Source organism: Eubalaena glacialis, chromosome 10 (genome assembly GCF_028564815.1).
Source record: "Eubalaena glacialis isolate mEubGla1 chromosome 10, mEubGla1.1.hap2.+ XY, whole genome shotgun sequence".
In the NCBI taxonomy this organism is placed as follows: Eukaryota; Metazoa; Chordata; class Mammalia; order Artiodactyla; family Balaenidae; genus Eubalaena; species Eubalaena glacialis.
Genome location: NC_083725.1, coordinates 24031291 through 24058023, shown reverse-complemented (window position 1 = coordinate 24058023; position 26733 = coordinate 24031291). Strand labels below are relative to the sequence as shown.

Genomic DNA, 26733 nt, shown 5'->3' with positions numbered 1-26733 from the left:
AATAGTAGGTGATGAAACCAGAGAAGTAAAAGGAGGAGTTTGAGATCCTACCACTGGACAGGTCTTACAAGGATTCTGACTTTTACTGTGGGTAAGGTTAAAGGCCAGTGGAGGATTCTGAGCAGAGGAGTGACAGGTCTACTTCCTTTTAAGTAAGATCTCTCTGGCTCCTTCACTGAAAAGAGCCTGAAGGAGAGCAAGGGTAAAAGCAGGGAGACTGCTTAGGAGACTTCGCCGTAATCTTGGCTAAGGATGATGTTCTTAAAACTGGGTGGTAGTGATAATATGGGTGTAGAAAACAGGTTATCCATGGATGATGGCTTTAGTACCTGAAGTGACAGGGCCACGTTTTAAGAGGAGGTTGTAAGAATTGAAGTATATTTGAAATAAAGAGAATATTAATGAAGAGACTTGGATTTAGTGTTTTTCTAAGAATGAATTGTAGCCGCAAGTGAAGGAATCTTTAGAAATGTCCATAGTTGAAGTTCTTTTGGAAGATTTACAGGGCAAATGCTTTGCTCTAAATATAACTTTCTGTTGTTCCACCACTTTTTGCACTCTCCTTTTGCTTGAATTAAGCCTTTGCCTTACCTGGATATTTTTCATACTTCCCCAAAACATGATGGCTTAAGTAAATACTTCAAAAAAAGAATCTCCTTCTCAGTTATTCATAGATTAGTCAAAATTACATGCTCACAACTTTCCTATCTGATTTCCCTTTACTTGATTGAAGAACTCAGATAGGCGTTTATAATTAGTAAAAGTTTTACCCGTTTCATTAAATCTTATAAAATTTTTCTAGTGACTAAACAAACAGAAGTGTAATTATAACTTGTATTTCCTTCATGTGATTTTTCTATACAATTTTATATTTTAATATTTTGGATTTTTCCCCTACTTATAGTAACTTAGACTTTATCTTTCAGTTACATGACTGAAAACATTTTGTAATGTGGATAATTTTAATTCAGTGACTTTTATATGTAGATTTTAAAAACTCAGTGAACTGAATCATTTTATTTTCTTTTTGTTATGAGTCATATTGAAATAATGATTCTTTTTAGCACTACTGTCCAGATTAATTTCAAAAAATCATCACTTATGCTGGGCAATTTTTTATATTCTTATATCCTGATATTACAATATTCTTCCCCCAATAGCCGCAGTTTGGCAGAAGCCTGTTCAGAAGGAGATGTAAATGCTGTGCGAAAGTTACTCATTGAAGGGCGACGTGTAAATGAACACACTGAGGAAGGGGAGAGCCTCCTTTGTTTAGCTGGTTCTGCTGGATATTATGAGCTTGCACAGGTTTGTATTATCAAAATAAAGCTCACAGTTTTTTGATTGTTTTGTCTTAATTTGGACTGTGTATTAAGGAAATAATAAAATAAAATCAACCATCAGGCTCATTTCAAGAAATAGTTTTGTTAGATACATTTTTTTTGTTTATTGGCTCTTTTGCTTATTGGCTCTGTAGTATGACTAGGTAGGCGTTAACATAAATATATGTTCAAAAAATTTTGATGAAAGTATCATTTTCTAATATCCTTTAAACTTTTTCTTTCATAAGGTTTTGTTGGCAATGCATGCCAATGTGGAAGATAGGGGGATCAAAGGTGACATTCCACCTTTAATGGCTGCTGCTAATGGAGGACATGTCAAAATTGTGAAGTTGCTGCTAGCTCATAAAGCTGATGTCAATGCACAGTCTTCAACAGGTTATGCATACTTCTTTTTCAGTTTTTAAATATTAACACCCTCTGATAGTAATTAATTCACATGAAAGTGATCATTAGTGATGCTTTTGCAGTTATCAATGCTGCACATTTGTATATATCTGTGCATTAGGCTTAAAGTACATAGAATGTATTTTGAATGAAATTTCTCCTGTTTTGTGTATGAGTGCTATTAACTGGCCTTGGTTCTTTTCTATTAAACACTGGCCCAGTTAAAAGGACCATCCTCTTGGAAGTGGAGAGGATGGTCTCCACCTCTCAAACCCAAGTTTCCTATTTATCAGGGGAAAATGGAAGGGAAGGTAGGGAGAATAAGAAGGCTATGCAACAGAAGGCAGGTCTGTCATTGCCTAGTGTTAATAAATTGCGGCCTATAGAAAAAGAAAGTATTATGAAGACATTGTGTTACACAAGAGACAATGTTAGCCTAAATCAGTTTTTTTTTTCTTTCAAATTTGGGCATAGATGGATTTGTGTAAAAGCTCTAAAATATATGAAAATATATTTGGTGCATTTCCTTCATGCAAGATTTTAAAATTTATTAAGTATTTTAAATCATTTTAAAGGTCTGCATGTTCTGGTTTGAGGAAGTTTTAGGAATTCTTATTTTACCCAGAAGTTAACTTTTTTTCCCCTGTAACATGGGAGATTTTTATCATTACGAGGGAATGTTTTTGAAATTATTTTAACTTTGGCCACCAGTTAACTGATGTGTAAAGTTGTAGTGAAAACAGTACGTGATTCAAAGTAACGGTATGAGGTATATCTATATGTGATGAATAATTATAATCCAAAGAAAACATAAAGCTTGGGAAACATTTCTCTGATTAAAGTTAGAATCAGTGTAACTTTTTCCTCATGTGGGAAGTTAGTTTCAGAATTGCTCAGTGCTTTTATAACTCTACAATTGTGATAAGTGTATCTGATTTTCCACATGTGTTTGACCCTGATTTTTAAATGGAAAGAATAGGGAGTTGATTTCAGTAAGATAAAATGTAATGAAGAAAAGAATTATATATATAAGTGTAATAGCTAAATTTATTAAGATTATAGTCTCTCATTTCAGTTTTGTCTTTGATACTAGATAAACCTCTGTTTTATTCTGGTATTTTATGTTAATGTCTTTGTTTTTCTTCATTCAAATAGGCAATACAGCACTTACATATGCTTGTGCTGGAGGTTATGTAGATGTTGTAAAGGTGCTCTTGGAATCCGGTGCTAGTATTGAGGACCATAATGAAAATGGTCATACTCCTCTTATGGAAGCTGGAAGTGCTGGACATGTGGAAGTAGCCAGATTGCTGCTAGAAAATGGGGCTGGCATTAATACGCATTCCAATGAATTTAAAGAGAGTGCCCTTATGTTAGCTTGTTACAAAGGTACAGTAAAGAACTTGTTTTTTTAAACAAAGTTTTTAAACTCATGCAATGACAGTTACTTCATATAGAATGGTTAGTCACTTAAAATAAAAAATAAAATATGGTAATAGTACATTATAAATAAGTGTTTAAAGTGTTTTAGAATTTAAAAGTTTAATATATAAACTTTATATATTAAACTTTTAAAATATACACTCAATATTATAAATATTGTCAATGAAAAATGACTATTGATCCAGTTGTTTTATTAGAAACAGTTATTTAATTTTAATATGCGCTGTATTTTTTAATGATTTTGCTTGTCAGAGTATTTTGCCTGGTTTACACAAAAGAATCCAGAAGTATTTCGCCTGTAAATTTAAAGTAAATGCAATTAAAGCTAGAATGAGGGGCTTCCCCGGCGGTCCAGTGGTTCAGACTCCGCGCTTCCACTGCAGGGGGCATGGGTTAGATCCCTGGTAGGGGAACTAAGATCCCACGTGCCGCGCGATACGGCCAGTAAAGAAAGAAAGAAATAGAAGCTAGAATGATTTATTAACAAGAAGGTGCTTAAGCTATTTCTCATGATACCAAGAAGAAAGGAAAAAAATTGAAGAGAAAGGAGGATATATGAAAAGAAAAATAAAAAGTGGTGTGGAGGGAGTTTGTATTCAAAAGAACAATTTTAGAGTATCATCAACACGTTTAATAAATTTAGAAGGAAGAGCTGGTAGAAATTGAGAATACCTACCAATATATAGCTGTACAAAGGGGGTACATAGTGTTCTAAATGATGTCAATCAACCTGAAAATATTGATAATAGAGTCAAATATCTTCTTTTGGGGGGGGCAAGATAATTGTCTGGAAAGATACTTGGTCTTCAGCTAGTTAATCTAGATTCTAGATTCTAAAAAGACAGCCACAGAGCCAGACATTTTTCGGAATCAACCTTTTTGACAGATAAATGGCTATAAACTAAGAAACTTTTTAAAAAGAAAATTTCATGAAATTTTATACCTGCATAGCCGTTCACTTCAATGTTTTCTACCATCTGCAGCTGTGTCATGATTGTATCATAAAATAAGTGATACATTTTTGACCCAGAGGCATCAAGAAAAAGCTCTTGCAAGGCAAGGTACAAAAGTGAAGGAGGCACTCACTCTCAATGGCTGAATCTTCACGTACACTAGCTTGTGAGTGAATGTCTCCTTAAATTTTGCACCCAGGGCTTTGATTCCTTCCCCCTTGTGTTGGCCCTCCTGTTGTTTTGTTTCATTCTATCAGTACTTCAGAGTGGCCAGGGTTTTGTTAGGTCTTTTGGAATAACTTCACTTAAAAAACATGGCTAAAATACTCCTTAGCCACATAAATGACTAAAATTTAAGTTAAATGTAAAAATGTGCTCTAAAGGACTTTTGATTATCTCGTGTTACAGATAGTTCAGATTAAGGGTACTTAGGAAGCACACCTGAGGTCTCTTCCTTCTCCAGTTGTGTTTAGTAGTTACGCAGAGGTTGATCTTCATTGGGAGGGGAGGAATTAAGCCTTGGGGCAGCCTCTCCAGGGCAGGCTGATTGGGTAGCTCTGTCTCACCTTTCCATCAGATACTTTTGAAACCGGAACTAGCTCCATTTTACTACTGAGACCCAGCTGGCCAATGAGCTTTGAGATGGGGCTATGTATAACTACTCTTCCTTCTCGCCTATGCTTGTAGCCCCACCATGCTGAGGTTGGGGCTTGCAGGCTTTCGTTAGAGAAACTGGATCTAGAACTGAGCTGGTGGAGAACATCTCTACTACTTCCAAGGATCCATGGACACTCTTACTTTCCTCTATTTCTGGTGAGGTCTCTTAGGATACAGATTGACAAGGAGGAGATGGGGAAGGGATAGAATTCAGGCGGAGACTAAGCACTGATGTGGATCTTTGGGAAGGGAGAATGACAGAGAGGAAGGAGAGATCGTTTGTTAGCAAAAACAAGGCATGGCAGGTGCTACACTTATTCACCAGAGTTAATTTTAACTGTTCATGATTCCGCCATCCACTCCTTCCTCCATTCCCAGTTGACTGAAAATTGACTGCAGCTCATTCCAGATGAAGTTGGAAAAAAATTAGTCACTTTTCTACTGTTTCTTACATAGTATCTGAAGTCCTTTTTAAAATATAATTGATGTTCATTGTAACTACTCACAAGGTAATCTTTATCTGAACTGAAGCATATGGTTTATTTGAAACTCCATAAATATATGTGTGTGTGTATATATATGTATGTGTATATATATATTTATATCTAAATAAATGAATAAATATAAATGGTGTTGTTTCAAGAATATTTTTATATATACGGTTTCCAACTTACAAGCAGGTTGTTCCTAAAATGTCTGTGAGTTAGTTATTGAACCTTAAAGCTCATTTCCTCATAGAAATAACTTCAGTGATGATTATCATCCCAGGCTACTAGTTGACAAAAACGAATTTAGTCTATAGTATAAATAAAATAACTATGGCATGCCTGGGCCCTAAAAAGGTTGTAGAGGGGATATTCTGGGTGTCGCATTTTAGGGCCACCTTTGCTCACCTACAGCAAGGATTTTAGTAATAGCAGTTTCTAGGGTAACAGGGTAAGGAGTAGAACAGCACAGATCACTTGTATAATTTGTGTTGGGCAGTTGAGGGTGGCTTGGAGCTGACTTTAGTATTATGGTAATAAATGTATTGCTCTAAGTTAAATATAACTTTTCAAAATATTGTAATTTTATTTTTGGGGAATAATAAAATATTTTTAAGCAATCTTATAAACTTTTGGTTTAGGACATCTAGAGATGGTGCGATTTCTTTTGGAAGCAGGCGCAGATCAAGAGCATAGAACAGATGAAATGCACACTGCTTGAATGGAGGCTTGCATGGTAAGATTGGTGAAATACATACATGAAATATATTTATATATTAGGTAGAGACAGAGCCAGTGTATAGTGAGTGAGTGCCGTTTCCTTGGGTTCAAAGATTCTGTTTATCATGACTTGTGGATCAGAACCTCAGCTATCTGAGTTATAAGAGCCAGTTGTGCAATATTAACTTCTATCAGAGGTGCTTTCTGAAGCTTTGTAGCACTACCTTCATTTTCTGGTTTTATGTAATTGGCACAAAAAGTGACTTTTTAAAAGATGGATCAAGGATATTAAAAATGAGAACATAATCCACAGAGTATGCACATAATACTGCTAAGTAAAACATGTTCATCAAACCCGTAATGTAAAATTTATGAAAAATTTGAAATTAGAATATTATTTGCATTACATAATTCTCCCTCTGTCATTCTCCTTTCCCAAGGAGCCCTTTCCAAAGATTCTCCCTTCCCAAAGATCCTCTATCGTGGTCTTTTCTCAGCCCTGAATTCCTTTTTTTAAGAACTTTTTTTTAAATTTGTACTTGAGAATGCGTAATAATAGTACTCTTAAACTTTTGTATCTCAGTCTATGACTTGTGGCACAGAAATGAATCAGAATAACATTATAGACAGATTTATGAGAAAAACACACCAAAGATAAAACAGACCCGAAATTAATTTTAAGTTTCTTGTCTCAACTTCCCTTCAGAGAATGATTATTGAAAGGATGTTAAATTTTAATTACTAATTTAAAAAAAAATTAAGTAGCCATTTAAGACTTGAGTTATTTTTTGTTTTTCTTATTGCCATACCAGTGTTTGCTTTAGTAACTTATTCTTTTGATTAAACAAGTTTTCTGGGAGGGTTTTGAGTTCCCCATCTGTGAAAATAATATCCTTCTCTAGGGTTGTTGTGAGGATTAAATGATGTCATGTGTGTAAGGAACTTAAAACATCCTTGCCACCCCCATTAGAGAAACAAACTGTATGTAGATTAAAAAATTAAAGTGGAATATTCTGTAGACCTACTCTGCCTGCAATGGAAGTGTTATAAGTAGATGAAAGGTACTAGTAGGGGCCATACGTTTGGAGACTTGCTAAGAGACTGAGGTTTTAAACTGGACTTTAAAGGAAATGTAGGAGTTGACTACTTATGGAGGGAGAAAATTCTGAGCTAAAGGAACAGCAAAGTAACCACAGTGATAAGACTTTAAAGTTGTGTAATATGGCAAGTACCAAGGCAAAAATGGGCATGACATGTTCAAAAGAAGATGAAATGTCTGTGAGGTAATACAGAAGGAAAAATTGTATCAAAGGAAGAAAGAATGGAAAAGTGAGCCTTGGGGTTGCCAATATTTAGGGAAACTGTGAGAAAGGGAGACCGGTAAAGAAGACGGAAGATATTAAGAGAGAACTTCTTTTTCTTTTTCTTAATTTTCACTGGCATTTGATTGTCGAACAACAAAGGAATTACCATGTACATATTGTGTTCCCTTTTCCCTAACACATCATGCTCAATTCCCCCACTCCTCTAAAAAGTATTGGATTTTTCTTTTTCTACCTAGCCAAAACTTTGCTTATCCTTAAGGTTTCTATGAAAATCCTGCTTTCCCTTTCTAAACTTTATCCTTTTAGCATTTAAGCTTATACTATGCAGTGTTGATGTTATCTCACAGTAATCTCTTATTTTATGTGCTTACTGGTTTTTTTTTTTCTGATGGTTAATAAGCTTTTTGATTGAAGGTATTTTTCTACATATTTTATATCCTCAATTGCTATTTACTACTAGAGTAAACTGTAGATATGTCTTAATTAATGCTTGCTTACTCACCTGTTAAATGTAGATTTATTAATTCTTATTTGAATTGATATCAGTAAACTTCATTGTATAGCAATTGAGAAGTATTTTTAAAGATTTTTTAATGGTGCTGATTCAGTTTTTTTAATTGCATTGTAATCAGGATGGCCACGCTGAAGCAGCTAGGTTACTTCTTGACAGTGGTGCCCAAGTGAACATGCCTGCTGATTCATTTGAATCACCATTGACTTTGGCTGCATGTGGTGGGCACGTGGAACTTGCGGCTTTACTTGTTGAAAGAGGAGCTAGCCTGGAAGAGGTCAATGATGAAGGTTATACACCATTGATGGAAGCTGCTCGTGAAGGACGTGAAGAAATGGTGGCATTACTTTTAGGCCAAGGTAACCAGTACCAATCAAGACACTAACGCATAAATGTGTAAAATGTAAGATTATGATTTTATAAAATTGAATTTATTTCATTTTTCTAGTAGATTTGTAATGAGGTGCTATCACAAAAACTAAAGATGAAATATTTTCTTTGAAAACAGCTCTCATACTGTACTCAATAAAATCAGATGGACTTCTTTAGTATTTAAGAGCTTTCAGAGCCATTTTGTGCTGTGTTAATAAAAATAGAAAGAAGTGGGGGTGGGATAGGGTTGTAGATTATGTGGGGGCATGTATGAGATTTAGCATTTCTGCAGCTAATATATTGAGAGAATGCTTCGTAGGGCAGAATACGTATTAATAAATATTTGATGTGTCTAGTGTTTCATAAAGTACACTATGGGAAATCTTGCCATAAGGACTAACTTGATGAGAATGCAAGAATGCATGTATAAGAAGCTGTCAAGGAGCTCAGTACACAGTGGGCTTCTCTTTTGGGGAAAGTGAAACAGTTACTTGACTGTATTAAGATACTTAAGTTTAGAAGTAATCTCGCATCTCTATCCATATTGGTAGCCTGGTTTTATATCTCTTTTACTAATAAAGGCTTAGTTTGTACAAATTTAAGAGGAATGGCACATTTTTCAAAAACCTTTTACTGAGAGGTAATATTGACTAGAATTTTAAAAGCATAGTTTTCGGAGCAGACTTCTTCGGTTTGAATCACAAATCCACTGCTTGCCGATTTTGTAACTTTAGGCAAGTTTCTAACCTTCTGTGCCTCAATTTTGTTGTCTGTAGGGTTGTTGTGAGAGTTTATAGATGTGTATGAAGCTTTTCGAACACTGTTTGTCATATAGTGCCTGTTAAGTGTTAACTGTGGTGATGGTGGTAGTAGTGATGATGATAATGTTGTGACCTTGGGCAAGTTAGTTAATCTCAATTTCCATAGCTGTAAAAATGGAGCTAACAATAATATGTAAAATGCTTTAAATATTGCCTGACAAATAACAGCATATTAAATATTATCTATTATCATTTTCATCAACATCTTTATCATCATTATTATGAATCTTTATAACGAGGGAATGTGGTTTATTTTCTAAGGCCTTAAATCACATGACTTGTACCTTCTGGCTGAATAAATCTTATTCCGGCAGTGTACATCAAATATGGACTAGTGGATGTGGTGTTGGTAGTTTTATTTTTAACTGCCTCCTAGAATAGGGGAGAGGTACTTCATCATTTAGTAAATTAATATAAATGTTCATTTTTGAAGTATAGTTTACTAGGAAATAATCATGTTTTGCTTATCTCTGGAATAAGTTAATGACTTTCTTTAAATAATTAGAACATTTATTTTAGGAGCAAATATCAATGCACAGACAGAAGAAACTCAAGAAACTGCCTTGACTTTGGCTTGCTGTGGAGGCTTTCTGGAAGTGGCAGACTTTCTAATTAAGGCAGGAGCTGATATAGAACTAGGGTGTTCTACCCCTTTAATGGAAGCTGCTCAAGAGGGTCATTTGGACTTAGTTAAATACTTATTAGCTGCAGGTAGGCATTTTTGCATTTGGGAGTTTTTTTACATGATTTCTTTAAGTAAAAATATTACAATGCAAATAGCTTTTTTTTGATGTATGATGCACTGAATGTGTATAGAAAACTAATGTGATAAATTTTTTAGTGTATTCTGAATAAATAATTTACCTTATTGCTGTTTGAAATATCTGCGGTTTTAATTTTAAGCAGTAATCTATTTCTAATTTTTTTTCTTTTTTGCTTTTAAAGATGCTGACAATATTCTCTGTTTCTAGAAATGGATAAGGCTGTTTTGTCTAATTTGAGGAGATATGGCTTATCTAGAAGAAATTTCAGTATCCACATTTGTGTCTTATGATTCTTTTATTAAGGCTGTGTATCTAACACTACTGCAGGAGCTAATGTTCATGCAACAACAGCAACAGGGGATACAGCACTAACATACGCCTGTGAAAATGGTCATACTGATGTAGCAGATGTCTTACTTCAGGCAGGAGCAGATCTGGTAAGCTATGTCACTTTCTAAATCTTAATATTTAAAGCTAAGGCAAGAAATTAATTGAAAGGAGATTATAGACAAAAGGTATTTCTTTACTTCTAATTTTATGTTGGCCTTTTTGCCATTCTGTATCTCATTTAGTCATATTTTTTTCCTATGCTGTTTGGTGTCCATTCTTATTTTCCTTGTTAGCAGGACTATCCAGTCTACTACCCCTTTTCCCCTACAAAAAGGGGAAAATTTTGTGTTTGATATGTTAATAATTAATTGTAATAATTAATACAAATTTTCTCTTAAGTATTTAGCTATTTTTAGAAGCTTTTCTGATTTGTCATATAAAGGCAAATATGGCTTAGAGGCGGCATTTCACTGTCGTTTAGGAAATAAATTGTACCTATACCATTCAAAGCATTGTTAAATAAAGGAGTTAAAAAGATAAGTATTCAGTAAATCGTATTTTTCCCTCAAATAACTTTTTATTTAGTGAGAAGGATGAAATACTGAGGTCATTTTTTAAAATATTTATTTATTTATTTATTTATTTTGGGCCGCGTTGGGTCTTCGTTGCTGTGCGCGGGCTTTCTCTAGTTGCGGTGAGCGGGGGCTACTCTTCGTGGCGGTGCGCGGGCTTCTCATTGCAGTGGCTTCTCCTGTTGTGGAGCATGGGCTCTAGGTGCGTGGGCTTCAGTAGTTGTGGCACTCAGGCTCAGTAGTTGTGGCGCACGGGCTTAGTTGCTCCACGGCATGTGGGATGTTCCCGGACCAGGGCTCGAACCCGTGTCCCCTGCATTGGCAGGCGGATTCTTAACCACTGCGCCACCAGGGAAGTCCCTACTGAGGTCATTTTAAGGTAGATTACAAAGAGATGTCATAGGGAAAGGACAGACAGTCAAAAAGCTCAGAAGAGGTGAAGACGTCATCTGAGATGTTATGTTTGGGGCTGGGTAAGGTTTAGAAAGGTAGATACTGTGCTCTTGTTACAAAAGAGATACTCCAGTTGGAAGAAATAGTATGAGTACAGCCTGAGAGGTAGGGAGGAATAAAGCAATTGTGTGTGGGGAAAATAGTCATTCTTCCAGTTTAGCCTGTGAGGGAGTAAGAAAGGTAGGTTTTAGTTAAAACATAAGCACCCGTGTGTTCATGGGGCTGAGATTAATAAGTAAATGTGTTTTCCTGTAGAAGTTCATAGTTTATGACAGAAACTCACATGCAGGCAGAAACAGGCTCCTCAATTAACTGGTTTCTTAACTTAAAATTTACTTAACTTCTCTTTCCTCATTTATGAAAGGAGAGGGTTAAATTAGATTACTATTGTGGCCTCCTTCAGCTCTGTCTGTGTTGGTACAACGCTTGGAGAACTTATGACGCACATTATATTCTAGCTAGTCATGCGCATATTCCTCTTACTAGGTTTTGAGCTTCTTCAGCTTAGGAACTAAATTTCCAGTGTTTACTACAGGGACTGTGAAACATACAGCAATGTAATCTTGCTTAGTGAATTGCAATTAAAACAACTTAGTGTATGACTTAAGAGAAAAATCATCAGATGTAAGTGTAAAAAATATTGACATATAAAATGCTTTATAAAAGGTGTTTTTTTCTCAAACCTTTATACTGTAAGATCTGAAAATTTTTCCTATGCTGATATTCTGAATTGCAAAAATGCAGCTGGTTCTCCATCCTTTTGAAACCCAGAAATCTCTAGTAATATCTTATAATTGATGGTATTAAATATCACTAGCCTTGTTATTTTTATGTACGGTAAAATAGAGATAATGGGAAGTCTGTAAAGGCAGAGAGTGATATACTTAGAGAAATTCATACACGCAGGATACAAACTTATGAAAAGAAAATCACTTGTAGTGGATTAGGATAATGTTGATTGTTTGGAGAGGGCTGTGCTAGAGTGCCATTCATTGTTCAAGTTCCACAGTCCTTTTTGTAGAGAGAAGGAAAAATTACCCAGATGGATTTAGGTGAGGGTGTAACAATCACATGAATATAACCCCAGTTCTTAATTTGTCTGTATTTCCATAGAACATGTTTCTAATTTGAGATTGTTTAAATTAAAGAATATATTCCTTGATTTACTTCAAAGCATGTTATTTAATATATTTAGATTCTGAAATTTGTTCAGTTCTCTTCCTTTTGATTTTCATGAAAAAGAAAAATTGTTCATTAGAAATTAAATATCAAGTAAGTCTGTGTTTTTTAAACAGGAGCGTGAATCTGAAGGTGGAAGAACTCCTTTAATGAAAGCTGCAAGAGCTGGTCATGTTTGTACCGTTCAGTTCCTAATTAGTAAAGGTAGGTTTGTGTAAGGCAGTAATTTTTTTCCACAGGTATCTATCCCCTGCCCTTGGGTATTAAGAGATTTACAGGTAAAGGACATTTTGGAGGTGTCACGTGGTAGAGGGATGCTACTGAGATTTTTGTGAGTGGGTAGTTGATAAACATCCTTCAACACATAGAACCATTCCAAACTGTGAGGAGTTCTGATACCCAATACCACCCTTGTTAAAAAACATTTCAATACAGAAAAATTTGTCTATGTAAAAAACTTTGAGGGTTTAGATACCTTGAAGTCTTTTCTGTTCATGTAATAATATATCTTGAAACCTGGATTTTTATGTTGTTTCTGCCACTGATTAATTTGAGGGCAAGTCACTTTTCTTCTTTATATTTCCCTGGGCCTAAGTTTCCTTCTTTGTAAAATATAGAGAGGTGGTCATAAATATAGCACCCCCCAAAAAAATCAAAATTGAAATGGAACAAATATGCCAAAAATGCATTTTCATTCATGGTCATTTATTTTACTTTGAATACCAAAATCCTTAATAACAAAAGTAGCATATTATTACTTCCTTTAAATTACTTTTTAGGTATTCACTGTACAAGTTCAAGTTGAAAGTTTTTCATGAACTTAAGTATAGAAGATTAGAGATTTCATTATATTCTTAAGTATAGGAGATTAAAGATTTTACTTTTGATTCAACATTAGTAAAAGTGAGACTGTGTAGACCATATACAATTAAAAAGGCAACATATGCCATTTCCTTCTTGCCAAAAATACTAAAGTTTGAAATCATTTGTAGGTAAAGAAAATAAATCAGAAATAACTTACTGGTCAAATTATTTTAGGCAATTTGAACACTTCCTTGTGTTATATGTTTATAAATAAGACATAGTATTCTCAAGAATGAAATTATTTTCAGTTATTATCTTCTCTCTTCTTTGGTTAATTTTAATGAATCTGATTCCAGTTTCTTCCTGGTATTTTACTTCCATTTCCCACATGCATAGCACAGTGCTCCAAATCAGGGATGAATTCATATTAAGGGGAAAATGTACCTGTTTTCATTCTCAGATATTTCCCAATGAAAAAAGATTATACTACTATTACTTACTATTTTTTGTTAATTCCTTCCATATTTGGCCCATAGAGGGCAGTGTGGTTTATTTTTTATTGGTTTTCAGTCATCTTTCCCACTGAAGATATTAAAATGTAGATAAAATTTTATATTTTACTTTTTTAAAACAGTGATTATATTAGGAATAATATATACTTTTATCATTATCTTTTAATGGTACATACTGAAACATTTATGGATGAAATTATATCATGTTTGTCTGGGATTTGTTTTCGAATAATTCAAGATGGGAGAGGAGAATGGATGTGGGTATATGTGAAATGAGATTGGCCATGTTTATAATCATTGAAGCTGGGTAATGGGTATGTGGGGCTTCATTATACTGTTCTCTCTACTCTTCGATTTTGAAGTTTACCATAATTTAAGAAACAACACTCTATTAACATGATTTTTCATGCCTTGTCTGTTTTAGGAGCAAATGTGAATAGAACCACAGCTAACAATGACCATACTGTACTGTCCCGGGCTTGTGCAGGGGGCCATCTGGCAGTGGTGCAACTACTTTTGGCTCATGGGGCAGATCCTACTCACCGTTTAAAAGTATGTAACTCAAATGTTTCAGGTAGCATTGTGAATTAATCTTCACTCTTGAGCATAACAAATTATTATCTATAAGTTCCACTTGTATATTGGCATTCGAAATGTGTTCATTTTCTTCTGTTTTTAGAGGAAAGTGTTCTTTACTAAACCTAAAACTTTAATGTGTCTGGGGCCTGTTGGCTATATCTTCCTTATGTTTCTGTAAATTAACTTTAAAAAAAAATTTTTTCCCCTTCCATATTCACTCTTTTAGGATGGCTCGACTATGTTGATAGAAGCAGCAAAAGGTGGTCATACAAGCGTTGTTTGCTATCTTTTGGACTATCCTAATAACTTGCTTTCAGCCCCTCCACCAGATGTCACTCAGTTAACGCCCCCATCCCACGATTTAAATAGGGTAAGCTTCTAAACTAAAGCATTTTATGTTATATCATCTTTTTCCCTTTTTCGGTCATAGTTCAAGATTAAACTAGATTGTTTTTTGTTATAATATGTAGTTCTTTTTATAGATAAGATACTTGATATGGTTAATGAACATCTGGTGTAATATTCAGATTCTAGATTGATATGATTTTGCTTTGCTTTCTTACTGTGGCCAGAATAATCTTTTGATTTCAAAGTTCATTAAAAAAATGTCATGGAGGGAATTCCCTGGCATCCAGTGGTTGGGACTCAGCGCTTTCACTGCTGGGTCCCGGGTTCAATCCTTGGTCGGGGAACTAAGATCCCATCCCGCAAGCTGTGCGGCATGGCCGAAAAAAAAAGATGGAAAATAACTTGATACCAGCACATTTTAAGTAAATATGTCACCTGAGATTGTCATATGAAAAAATATTTTGAATGGATCTTTGTAACTTATTCTTCATTTAAAGCAAATTATATAATGGAAGGTGTAGGAAAAGCAGATATAGAATCAGTTTCATTTGTCTTAGGCTCCTCGTGTACCGGTTCAAGCACTGCCCATGGTTGTCCCACCTCAGGAGCCTGACAAACCACCTGCCAATGTTGCCACTACTCTTCCCATCAGGAATAAAGGTCAGTTATACTTCTAAAGACTTACAAGTTGTCCAAGTAAAAATGATAAGATTGCAAAAAAAACCAAAAACTAGCCATTTAAAATCATTATTCCACAAAAAATGAATTTTACTAGGTCGGCATAATTGAAGATTTTTTTTTTAATGATGAAAAAAGCATGTTATTGGGAGAGAACATAGTTAAGAACACTAATTTGTGCTGGAATCAGAAGTATTAGCAGTAGAAATTCAGATGCTCATCTTTGATGCAATTCTGATTATCCATGATTTCCTCTAATAACTAGTCATTTCTATTCATGTTAAAATGTTAGGCTGCGTATAATTTGGTGACATTTTTGTAAATTACTAAAATTTCTGTAGTGATATGAGGCATAAGATTAATAAGCTAGATCAAAATTAAATTTTATTTTAGAATAACTGGTTTTAATGTAGATTTTATATCTGGAATACCTTTTCTCAACCAAGAATTCAAAGTTACTTCAGATATGGTTGTTTGTTGCTCTAGAACTCTGAGGTCCATATTTGATTTGTGGAAGTTACATCATGCATGTTCATAAGTTATGTCCCAAAAGATTACAGCTACCAGTTTGAATCAGTTTTTCCTTTTAGAAAGTTTTACCTGAGGAACCAATGTGTTTTTAAGTTTTTGGTTTTTGGCTACCTATATTATTTTACCAACAAGAATACTAAGTATTTCCACCAGTTCTTTTCAATCACCACTACCAATCTAGAGCCTTGGCACCTTTTCCAGTTGGTATAGCGAGCAAATGATTGCTATACTGATAGCCAGATATGTTTATTCACCTCGCTGTCAGAAGATACAGTGGATGTCATAGTTCAGCATCTTTTCTTCCAGGGAAACTGAATCCCAGTTCTCTACTGGCCAGGTAGCTTTGTGAATATGTGAATTTCTATCTTAACCTTTATCAGTCTTGAAGATGGTAGGCCCCAACAAAGACATATATTTTAGTTGGATTTTAATTTCCTGGTACTTCTCAGTGGTTTGAGTACTCTTTGTGTGTATGTGTGTGTGTTTAAAAGGCACAGACTATTAAATGTAGAAAAACCTTGACTTAGAGGTTTAAGTTTTCCCTACATCTTAATAATTTAGCATTATTTTTCTGTTCTTATGATAAGTTTTTACATCTTTATGACCAGATGAGGTATCTATCTACACATAGCCTTAGATTTTACTTTAATTGTACCACTTAGATATCACAAACCTGCATCCCTCTATTGTCTAATTTTAACCATGTGATATTTTTAAAATTCTGAAATTAATTTCCCAAAGATTACTCTATGCACATAAAATACATACATTTTATATTTATGATAAAGAAGGTGGATTTGTTTTTAACTCCTTAACAGTGCATTCTCACCTTCTATGGACATAATAACTTGGTGCATAACTGTTGGCACTAAACCTCCCAACAGTAACTCTGTAATGAGGATGCCATTCATGTGCACTTCTGAGGGGGTTTCTTTTTCACACAGCTGCTTCTAAACAAAAGTCCAGCAGCCATTTGCCAGCAAACAGCCAGGATGTACAGGGTTACATCACCAATCAGTCTCCAGAGAGCATTGTAGAAGAGGCTCAGGGAAAGTTAACAGAACTGGAACAGAGGATAAAAGAAGCCATAGAAGAGAATGCACAGCTGCAGTCCTTGGAACTGGCTCACGCTGACCAACTTACCAAGGAGAAGATCGAGGAGCTGAGCAAAACAAGGGAGGAACAAATTCAGAAGAAACAAAAGATTTTGGAGGAACTACAGAAAGTAGAACGAGAATTACAACTGAAAACTCAGCAGCAGCTAAAAAAGCAGTATCTAGAGGTTAAAGCTCAAAGAATTCAACTTCAGCAGCAGCAGCAACAGTCTTGCCAACATCTGGGACTGCTAACTCCTGTTGGGATTGGAGAACAGCTTTCCGAGGGAGACTGTGCACGGTTACAGCAAGTGGATCCCGTTCTGCTTAAAGATGAACCCCAGCAAACTGCTGCTCAGATGGGTTTTGCACCAGTCCAGCCTCTGGCCATGCCTCAAGCTTTGCCTCTGGCGGCAGGTCCCTTGCCTCCAGGGTCCGTCGCAAATCTTACAGAACTGCAAGGAGTGATAGTTGGACAGCCAGTACTGGGCCAAGCACAGTTGGCAGGGCTGGGGCAAGGAATTCTGACAGAAACACAACAAGGGTTAATGGTAGCCAGCCCTGCTCAGACCCTCAATGACACGCTGGATGACATCATGGCAGGTGGGTTATATTGTTATGAGCAGGTATCAAATATGATTTGCTTAAGGCGAGTAAGAGTGTGCCAGAATTTTTTGCCGTTACCCAACTTGAGAACTCTTTCTGGACTCTTGAACCATGTATATCTTTAGAAATATTAGTTCAATCTCAGGCGTTCTCAGATGGATACAGGTCAAATGAAAGATTAGCTCATTCAATGCAAATGGCTGAAACTTTCTGACTTAGGTGGGTAGGCTGGGAATCTACGTCTTTCAGTAGTCAGGTTGATGTTTGATTTTTTTGTTTGTTTTTGTTTTTGTGTTTTCCCTTTAAGTTCAGAATACTGATAGAATTTTGGCTTTTTTGCTTCTGTATTCATACGAATAAACCGGGAAATTGATAGAAGTTGAAGTGCAAAACTAGTAGGATATATCAGAAAGCTTATTTGTGAACAGAAATACTTTATATTATAATGGATCAGACTTCAAACCTGATGGATATTTAAAAGAAACAAAAAACGTAAATACTTTTACAACAATAATAAAATACCAAACCAAATAAGGTTTGATTATACTGTGTGTCAGTGATTTATCCCCTGTGAATGTTAATGTGTAGTTTCTTTCTAATTGTATTATGAGAAGGTGTGGTCCCCTGATAGTATCATAAATGATATATCTTTAAATGGGTAGGCAGAGAAATTTTTTTCCATTTTAATTAGTTTCATTGGCAAAAAGAAATATTTTAGGGGTTGTTTTTATGGTTCTAGTTTTGGGTACTTAGTTTTTGTGAGTTCTGTAACAAAGTAGTAGAATGAGATTTTACAGGATTATAAGCCATAAGAATACTGTACTGAAAAGAACAATTTTCTTCATTTTAAAAAAAAGTAAAGGAAAAAAAAACCAGAAAAAGAAGGAACAGGGGAAAACAAAGGGAGTAAATAGGTGAATTTTGATAATTTTCATCTGCTCTCTTCCCCCCTTTTAATTCTTTGGTCTATACTTGAAGGTTGATTGAATTTTCTCTTATTTTGAAACTATGTTTAAGTAGCATTATATATTATGATGAGATTATACATAATTTAACTTTAATCTTTTAAAAGAATAAAAGAAAATGAAATTGTATAGTGTTGAGATATTTAGCTAACATTCAGAAACTAAGAAACCAGCTAATGAGACAGATTTTGTACTTAGAAATTGCTCTAAAGTTTCCCAGTCCTCTTTTAGTATCACCTCAACAATAGTATGTGGAATGAAAGTCTCTGCTAATCTTAGAGGGTACAGTAACTACATCGGAAAAAATGCTATTAATTGTTAGTAAAAACTATAAAGCTTCTTATATTAAGAACTATACATTTTTCCTATAGATTTGAAAGTTACTACTAATCACCATTAGTGGGTTATAATAATTGGGAATGTAATTTTAAAAACAGTAGATATCTTATGAAAATTGAAGCACAGTAGCTCCAAATGCCAAATTTGATATTACTTTCATGACCATTAATCTAGATCATAATGGTGTTCTTTATATTATGTCAATTGAACTACCAAAGAATGTGTAGAATTAAGTGTTATTTATTCAGTTAAATGAAGAATGGACATTCCATACCAATGAATATTTAAAAAATTTTGATATGCTATCAGAATTTACCTGATGTTCTTGGGCATAGTTATCAATAATGATTTGCCAGTTGTATAATTTTTATGCTGATCAGAATTATCGGAGGTTTGTAAAGTAGTTTTTCTGTTGATTTGTTTACCAAACAAAAACAATTAAATTCTCCCTATGTGTTCCAGGTGTTTTCATATAAAATTATTTTTTAAAGCTTATAACTGTTTAGGAAATATGACAGATACTTGTCATATTATAAAAATACTTTACCTGTTTATTCTCATTTATATGGGGAGAGGAGAGATGGCCAGAAGAAAGAACAGGATTAAAAACATCCAACTACCTCCCTGCAACCCATTCCTGCATCATGCATGTGTACGTGCACAAACATACACATATACACTCACTTCCACAGCCTTTAAACTTCTGCTATGGTAGTACTTGTTATTTCAGTTGACTAATGACCATTTCCATTTCTTTCTTTGGGTTTTTTAATGTCTTACAACTTCATTAGGCTCAGTCTTCCTTCTCTCCTTCAGCATAATCTCTGTTCTTTATTCCTTAGTCCCCATTTATTAGACTGCTTTTATAAGATTCAGTCTCTTTTTCTCTAGTACTTGGCTGGTCAGAATCTTCTATCTTCCTTGTTTTCTGTACTAGCCAAAGCAAAATCAGTTCCCTATTTAACCAGTCTTAACAACTTGCCTTTGCTGTGCTGTCAAGTTCCCTCTTTCCTTACCTGATGTTAAAATTTCTTTGAGCATCTGGTTTTCCCTCTCTGAAATCTAACCCTGAAATGAAGTTCCACATGTAAAGAGCTGGTCTGTACCATGGTTCCTTCAGGTACCTCCATATTTACAATTGCTACTTTTAATTGTAGAGAATGGATGAGTGACAGGCAGCTATTTAGTTTTAGTAAACCAATTTCATAGGTACCCCAAGGGAATTAAATGAGGGAATTGATTTTTCCTATCTCCTTCTAGAAGAGGTGATAAGAACAACCAGTTTGACCAAAAATAAGAAAACTAATAATGTTCTTTAAAAGAACTTATTCAAATTGAAATGTAAATTATAATTTAGTCATTTAACAATAAAGCTTAGATTTCTTTGTTCAGTATCATGAAATAAAATTCAGTTTTTCGGACAGATTGGTGTTCATTCTGTTTAAGCTAATTTTGTGTTCAGCATTTTCATTTGTGAAAATCAGTCTAATCAGAGGAGAATATGGAACCCATTTTAAGAGCCATAGATTTTATATGGTTTTGAAATTTATATCTAGAATGTGTACATTTGAATTGTCTTGATCTTTTTCTTAACATACAAAACTATCAACGTGGAGTAACAATATCAAGATCATTAGATGATTAACATACTAGGGTTGAATACATGCCCTTTTCTATTGATCTGGATCCCTAAGGATTCAAATAGTGTGTTTTGTTTTGTTTTGTTTCCTCCTTTGTTCCTCCTTTGGCTTTTAAGTGGACTTAAAAATGTATAATTATAGAATGTGTGTTGCTATAATGTATAGTGTATGTTTGTGCCTGAACTAAGGATTTCATGTAAAATAGATTTCTTAATTGACAATTGTGTTTATAATTGTTATGATAAGGTCTATTTCAGTTTTGTTCTTGGTAGGAGAAAAACCTCTTTTGCCTGGTTTCAGATCCAGTTGTGAATCATGATTGTTTTCTGTCTGATGTAGTTGATAACTACGTTGGTAACATACATCCACACTACTGTTGATCATTCAAAGATTAATGCCCAGACTCTAGTGCTATAGCATTTTTAATAAGGGGGAAAAAGGATTGATGTTCACATGTCAACTCCAGAAGTGAGTTGATGAGGGAATAAAGTACCCTCAACTGCTACCACCTTTGGAATTCTCCCATCTCAGGTACTGACCTAATTAGCCCCTTCTTAATTTGCTTATTTTGGTGAAAATAATATCATGGCAAAATTATACTTAGAGGAACTAACAGTAATCTATATTTGAAGGCTGATTGCATGCATACATTTATTTCTACCCTTATGTTTTAATTTTGTCCTCCTAAGTCAGTGTGATTGCTAGATTGATTGGTGAGCATTTTATGCCCTTCAGAATAATTCTGTATGTGAGAAACTGTTTCTGTGTGAGGATCAAATATTTATATATGTATGCTGTCATACTGAGGGCCACCCCCTGTCTGCAGTTAATAAAAGAATAGGAAGTATTTTAAATATTCAATAGCGAATGTCCCCAAACAGTGATATTACTTTCATTAGTTCTAGAAAATAAGGTGTGAAATTGGTAGGTAAAAGACACATTTTCTCCTTCTGAACTTGACTATCTTAACTTTTATTCCTTTTCTGATTAAGAAGATATAATGGGTAACCATTTGCATATATATTTAATTTTAATTCATAAAACTATTTTTGTTTTCAGGGTTATTTTGAATTAAGGTTTTGTGATTACATACCATAAGAGGGGAATTTGTTTTTCATATGGTTGATTGTTTAGCAAATGGGTTACTCTCAATATATATTTAAATTTTGGTCTGTTGTCCAGTGTCAGAAATAACCAGGAAAATGAGTTATTAGTGCTATGGCAGTCTACCTGTAGATATTTTGTTTTTAAAGATATTTAAATATTTTCTGACAACTATTTCTTGCTGTTACCTAACAATGTTTCATCCTCATTAAGTACAGCTTATTTTGTTCAACAGCAGTCAGTGGAAGAGCATCTGCAATGTCAAACACTCCTACCCGCAGTATCGCTGCTTCCATTTCCCAACCTCAGACTCCAACTCCAAGTCCTCTCATCTCTCCTGCAGCCATGCTTCCTATCTACCCTGCCATTGATACTGATGCACAGGTAAGCTCCAAACTCAGGAGTGATAGTTTTTAACTGGAATGATATCATCATTAGAAACATCAATCAGTTATTTAAATCATCTTAGACTGCTTTGTCTCTGGGCAAAGACCTGAGCCACAGTTATAAATTAGAATCCACATTTAAAGAAATAAAATGCCAAATACAGATTATTACTGATAATTATTGTGACGATCTGGTTTCTGATGTCATCAAGTAATCTTGTTTTCTTAAACTTTAGTTTCAAAAGGGATGTAAAAAGAAAGAACTTATTTAAGATTATGTATTTTCTTCTAAACTTAAATTAGAAGATGTGTTATAAAATTCATATTGGATTTCATTTATATAGCATATATTCTCAGTTGCATTTATATTGTCTTTGAAAATTCTGATCTTGCTGACTGAAATATGTAGTAAGTCTATATGTCTGTTTCTATAACACTGTTAAGTTTAAAAAAAAAGTTTTTTAAAAGAATTAGATTACCATGAAATGTCCGAGCAAAGTGAGGTTGGAAAAGAGAAGGTAGCTTGTGTTTTGTCCTGAAGAAATGCCAAGCAGCCTAGCTTAGAAGACTGCTGAATGAGGTAAGGGTATATGGCTTTCTTCAGGACTGAGAAATGTTTGCAGTTTATTTAGTTTTGTGTTTTGATTAATGCCTGATGGAGAGACTAGTGTGAGGGTGGTGGTGTACATTATAAAACTTGCAGTTTTATAAATGATCACTTCTTTATAAGCATCAATTTTAGGGAGGGGGGATGGGGAGAGAGAGAGAGTGTGTGTGTGTGTGTGCGTGTGTGTGTTTGTGTTTGTATTATTGCATCCTTAAGCGCCTGTACTATTAAGCTATTGAAATAAAGCCTCCTTTTCATTAAGATGTTTCTTGGTTATACTATGAAAAAGGAATTTCATTTCTGTTCTTACTTGCTTCCCTTATTTTATATGAGCTAACTTTTCTTTGAGCACCTAAAATAGTTAGGGGCTTTTTTTAAGGAATAACTTTATTCAATCTTCAGAGTACACATATAAGGTAGCTACTCTTAAACACCCATTTTCCTGATGAAGAAACCTAGGCTAAGAGAGAGATTAAGCATTTGGCTTACAATCACTTCATTTAACTAAGAAATGGTGGGGCTGGGAGTCAAACTTAGGTTGGTTTGACTTCAAAGGTACCCTTCCAAATACCATACTATAGAGCTTCATTTTTAGTCTCATAAAAAAAATTAGACATTCATTTGGTGAACCACAATGGTTTACATTTCATATTGATAGCATTATAGAATTGGATTGAACTTTTTATTGAATTTGCATTATTTTCCTCTAATCTGTTTTGCTCTGAGTCTGTTAATGTTTTAACCAGAAGTATATTTTCTAATTTTGTGGGATCAAGAATTGATCCATAAGCAAAAGTAAAACTTCACCAAAATATAAAGGGTTTCTTTCTTTTTTTTTTTTTTATTGCTTTAAAATAAAACAGCCACAGGGACTTCCCTGGTGGTCCAGTGGTTAAGACTCTGCACTTTCACTGCAGTGGGGCAGGTTCGATCCCTGGTTGGGGAACTAAGATCCCGCGTGCTGCACGGTGCAGCCAAAATTAAATCAGTCAATCAATCAGCTACAGAAAAGGTTCCATCAAGTATGATCATGATTTTATTGAATTTGACATAATAGTGATAATGAAATTTTACCTGACTATACCACTCAACCAACCATAAATTAATTTCTGAGAAGTTACATATAAATACTTTTAAAAAGTTAATTTGAAAAAATGACTTACATTTTAAATGTAGTAGACATACTTATGTAAAAAGATTTGACTATGGCTCCTTAAAAATCTGCTTCTTTATCCAGTCTTTACATTGAGGCTTTTCAGTTGGGTTAGCCTAATATGAGTTACAATACTTTTCATGGAGTTTACCATAATTGCATAGTTAGAAATTAGAAATTAGAAATTTCCTGTTTTGGAACACATAATACAAAATAATTATTTGGAAATAATTGTTCACCATTTTCTTTAACCTTCAGTGTTAGTTTTTTTAACTTACTAGTTTTTATGATACCAAGAAGGTACTTAAAGTGATAAATACAAAGATTCTTTTATGCCTCATCCACCTGAAGTTTTTTCTAGATTCTCAATACAAATTCCATGAGATTTTACGCAATGGATATTTTGGTTTATGTGTGACAGTACTGTGCCATTACAGACAGGTGATATGATGAAAAAGTTAATACTAAGATTCTTCCTCTATTTTGAAAGATTAAAAATCCTCTAATAATTGGACCTTTCATTTGTTTATTTAACAAAACTTAACATGTACATTCTTAACTCTTTACAGATACTTACTTCTTTAACTTAATCTCTGTAACAATCCCATGAAGTAGGTACTGTTACTATTACCATTTTACAGGTAAGGAAAGAGGCCTTGCCTAACAGCCAGTTTTTAGTGGAGCCAGCTTTTAAACAAACGAAAAAAAGACTCTGGGTCTAAAATCTAGAAAATGGGTCTGCCTAGATAGCAAAGGGTCATGTGTGTTTAATCTTTACATCTGTTTAGCATATTTCCTTGGCCATACGGCATATTTACCGCAAATCTTAACTTAAGGAAGAACAAAAGAAGTGTGATTTTTTAATGCCTCAGTGTGTAAGTCTCTTTTTTAAAATGCTAATGATTCTTGAAAAATGGTCCTTTAGTTGATCATTATAGTAGGGAACTAATATTTTAAACAAGGATTAGCTGGAATCATATGTGTAATTTCTGGCCCTTAAAGAATGCTGACGATAAGAGTTTGCGTTCTTTATAACATTCCTCAAATCTTATGTTCTGTAACTAGAAATCACCCTTGGTTTGTGTGCCACAGGCTCTCCACCTCTCATGTAATGGTTTCATTGAATTAAGTTTGTCCGGATACTATCAAAACTTTTAAGATTAATACTACACACTGTGCTGTTACCAAAATTTATTTTAGGAAACATCAATAAATGATAGTTTGAAGTAATTATTTGGGACTGTTCTACTATACATTCTGATAACATAGCTCTAATCTCTATTTTTATTTTGCTTGAGTGGTGTAATAAAACTTATACCTGGGTACTCTAGATATGGAAATTAGGAATCACATATAGATTTTTAAGAACTGTGGTTTTATATGAAACAATAAATCTGGTTGAAGGTTAGAGTTGAATCCCCTGAATTAATTAAATATTTTCTGTATTTTATAGTGTGAACTTTTTATTAGCTCTACTAGCCACTAAAAGTGAGAAAGAATTAGTTGTTCTGTTCATAGGTTCTAAAACCTGTGTTCTGGCATGAACTGAACTTGTGTTCTAGTTCTGAACTGCTTGACATTTTATTCTCAAATTTCTAAAGGCTTTCCTTGAACTTGGAGTAACTTATTCTAGCACATCTCAAAAATGAGAAAAATAAATACCTCCTCATGTAATTTTGCCCTTTTTTCCTGTTTTTAATAATTAACATGTATCCATTATCTTTTTTTTTTTTTTTTAAAGATAGTAGTCATCTTTTCTTTTTTAAATTTATTTATTTATCTATTTATTTTTGGCTGTGTTGGGTCTTCGTTTTTGTGCGAGGGCTTTCTCTAGTTGCGGCAAGCGGGGGCCACTCTTCATCGCGGTGCGCGGGCCTCTCACTGTCGCGGCCTCTATTGTTGCGGAGCACAGGCTCCAGACGCGCAGGTTCAGTAGTTGTGGCTCACGGGCCCAGTTGCTCCGCGGCATGTGGGATCTTCCCAGACCAGGGCTCGAACCCGTGTCCCCTGCATTGGCAGGCAGATTCGCAACCACTGCACCACCAGGGAAGCCCTCCATTATCTTTTAAAGAAGGTAGATGTTAAATTTAACCTACGTATCAAGACTGAAATTGTAGAGTATGTAAAACTATGTTTTACCTTTAATGGTATAAATATCATTGGTATTTCTCTTTTCTTCTGATTTTGCAACGTGGAAAACAGTTTCACCACGATTTAATGAGAAATTAAGGAGACCAGGAAAAAACTCATTTAACTCATAATAGTAATATGAAATACTCTGCCATTAAAGCATTCGACTTTAAAATGCATGCATTCTACTTGTTTATATGAAGTGTTTTAAATAGGTTATTTACTATCTTACTGATTTTTCTCATTTATTGAATGCCCTAAAGTGCCATCCTTTTTAATGTTATATATGACCCCTAACATGGTTAGAGAATGAGATATTTGGGACTATGGAGGTCTAAAAATATTCAGCCCTTTAAATCCTAATAGTTTTCAAAGTAATTTATTTAATTACTTTAAATGAAATTAATAGATATACTTCCTTTTTTATAGTTCAGATATGTTTTTTTCACTTATATTCTAGCTCATTAAAAGTTGCCTTTTCCTTTAATATTGCATTTGTCTTATGATTCTTGCTTGTTTTTTTATCTTGTAAAATTGAATAGTCATACTGGTAATTTACAGAATATTTTTACATTGAATATAATTTTATCATTTTTTATAAGCCTGAATCATCATAACATGTTATGATACAGAATGATATATTTTATGATATTGTGAGCTAAATGGAAATTTTCTTTAGAATATAAACCTGGAAAGCTCTTAACAAAGCTCTGGGCATCTTTTTCCTTTCCAGGTTTCTCTTAGATATATGACCAAGAATGTGACTTGGTAACCAGTATAATAACATAACTTTAGTGTTACTTTGCCTTCTAGAAAGTCATCACCTACATTTCCTTTCCTTGATTAGAAATATTCAAAACACCTGTTTTCTTTAATTCAAAACTACCTGTATCTTATCAGTAGTTAATTTTAACCCAAACTCCTACTTCAGTTAAATTGTTTCTT

The 26733-nt window shown here is 34.2% G+C and overlaps 1 protein-coding gene across 1 annotated transcript in view; it reads left to right on the top strand.

The window, feature by feature from the left end:
* The window catches only part of LOC133099108 (ankyrin repeat domain-containing protein 17-like), a 75303-nt gene that overhangs the window by 10646 nt on the left and 37924 nt on the right, over positions 1–26733 (top strand). The window contains 13 exon segments of the mRNA XM_061202572.1: positions 1161–1308; positions 1571–1718; positions 2883–3116; positions 5907–6001; positions 7943–8180; positions 9534–9725; positions 10106–10215; positions 12429–12516; positions 14053–14180; positions 14434–14577; positions 15113–15215; positions 16709–17461; positions 21748–21896. Of these exon segments, the coding sequence (XP_061058555.1) occupies positions 1161–1308; positions 1571–1718; positions 2883–3116; positions 5907–6001; positions 7943–8180; positions 9534–9725; positions 10106–10215; positions 12429–12516; positions 14053–14180; positions 14434–14577; positions 15113–15215; positions 16709–17461; positions 21748–21896 (2530 nt within the window).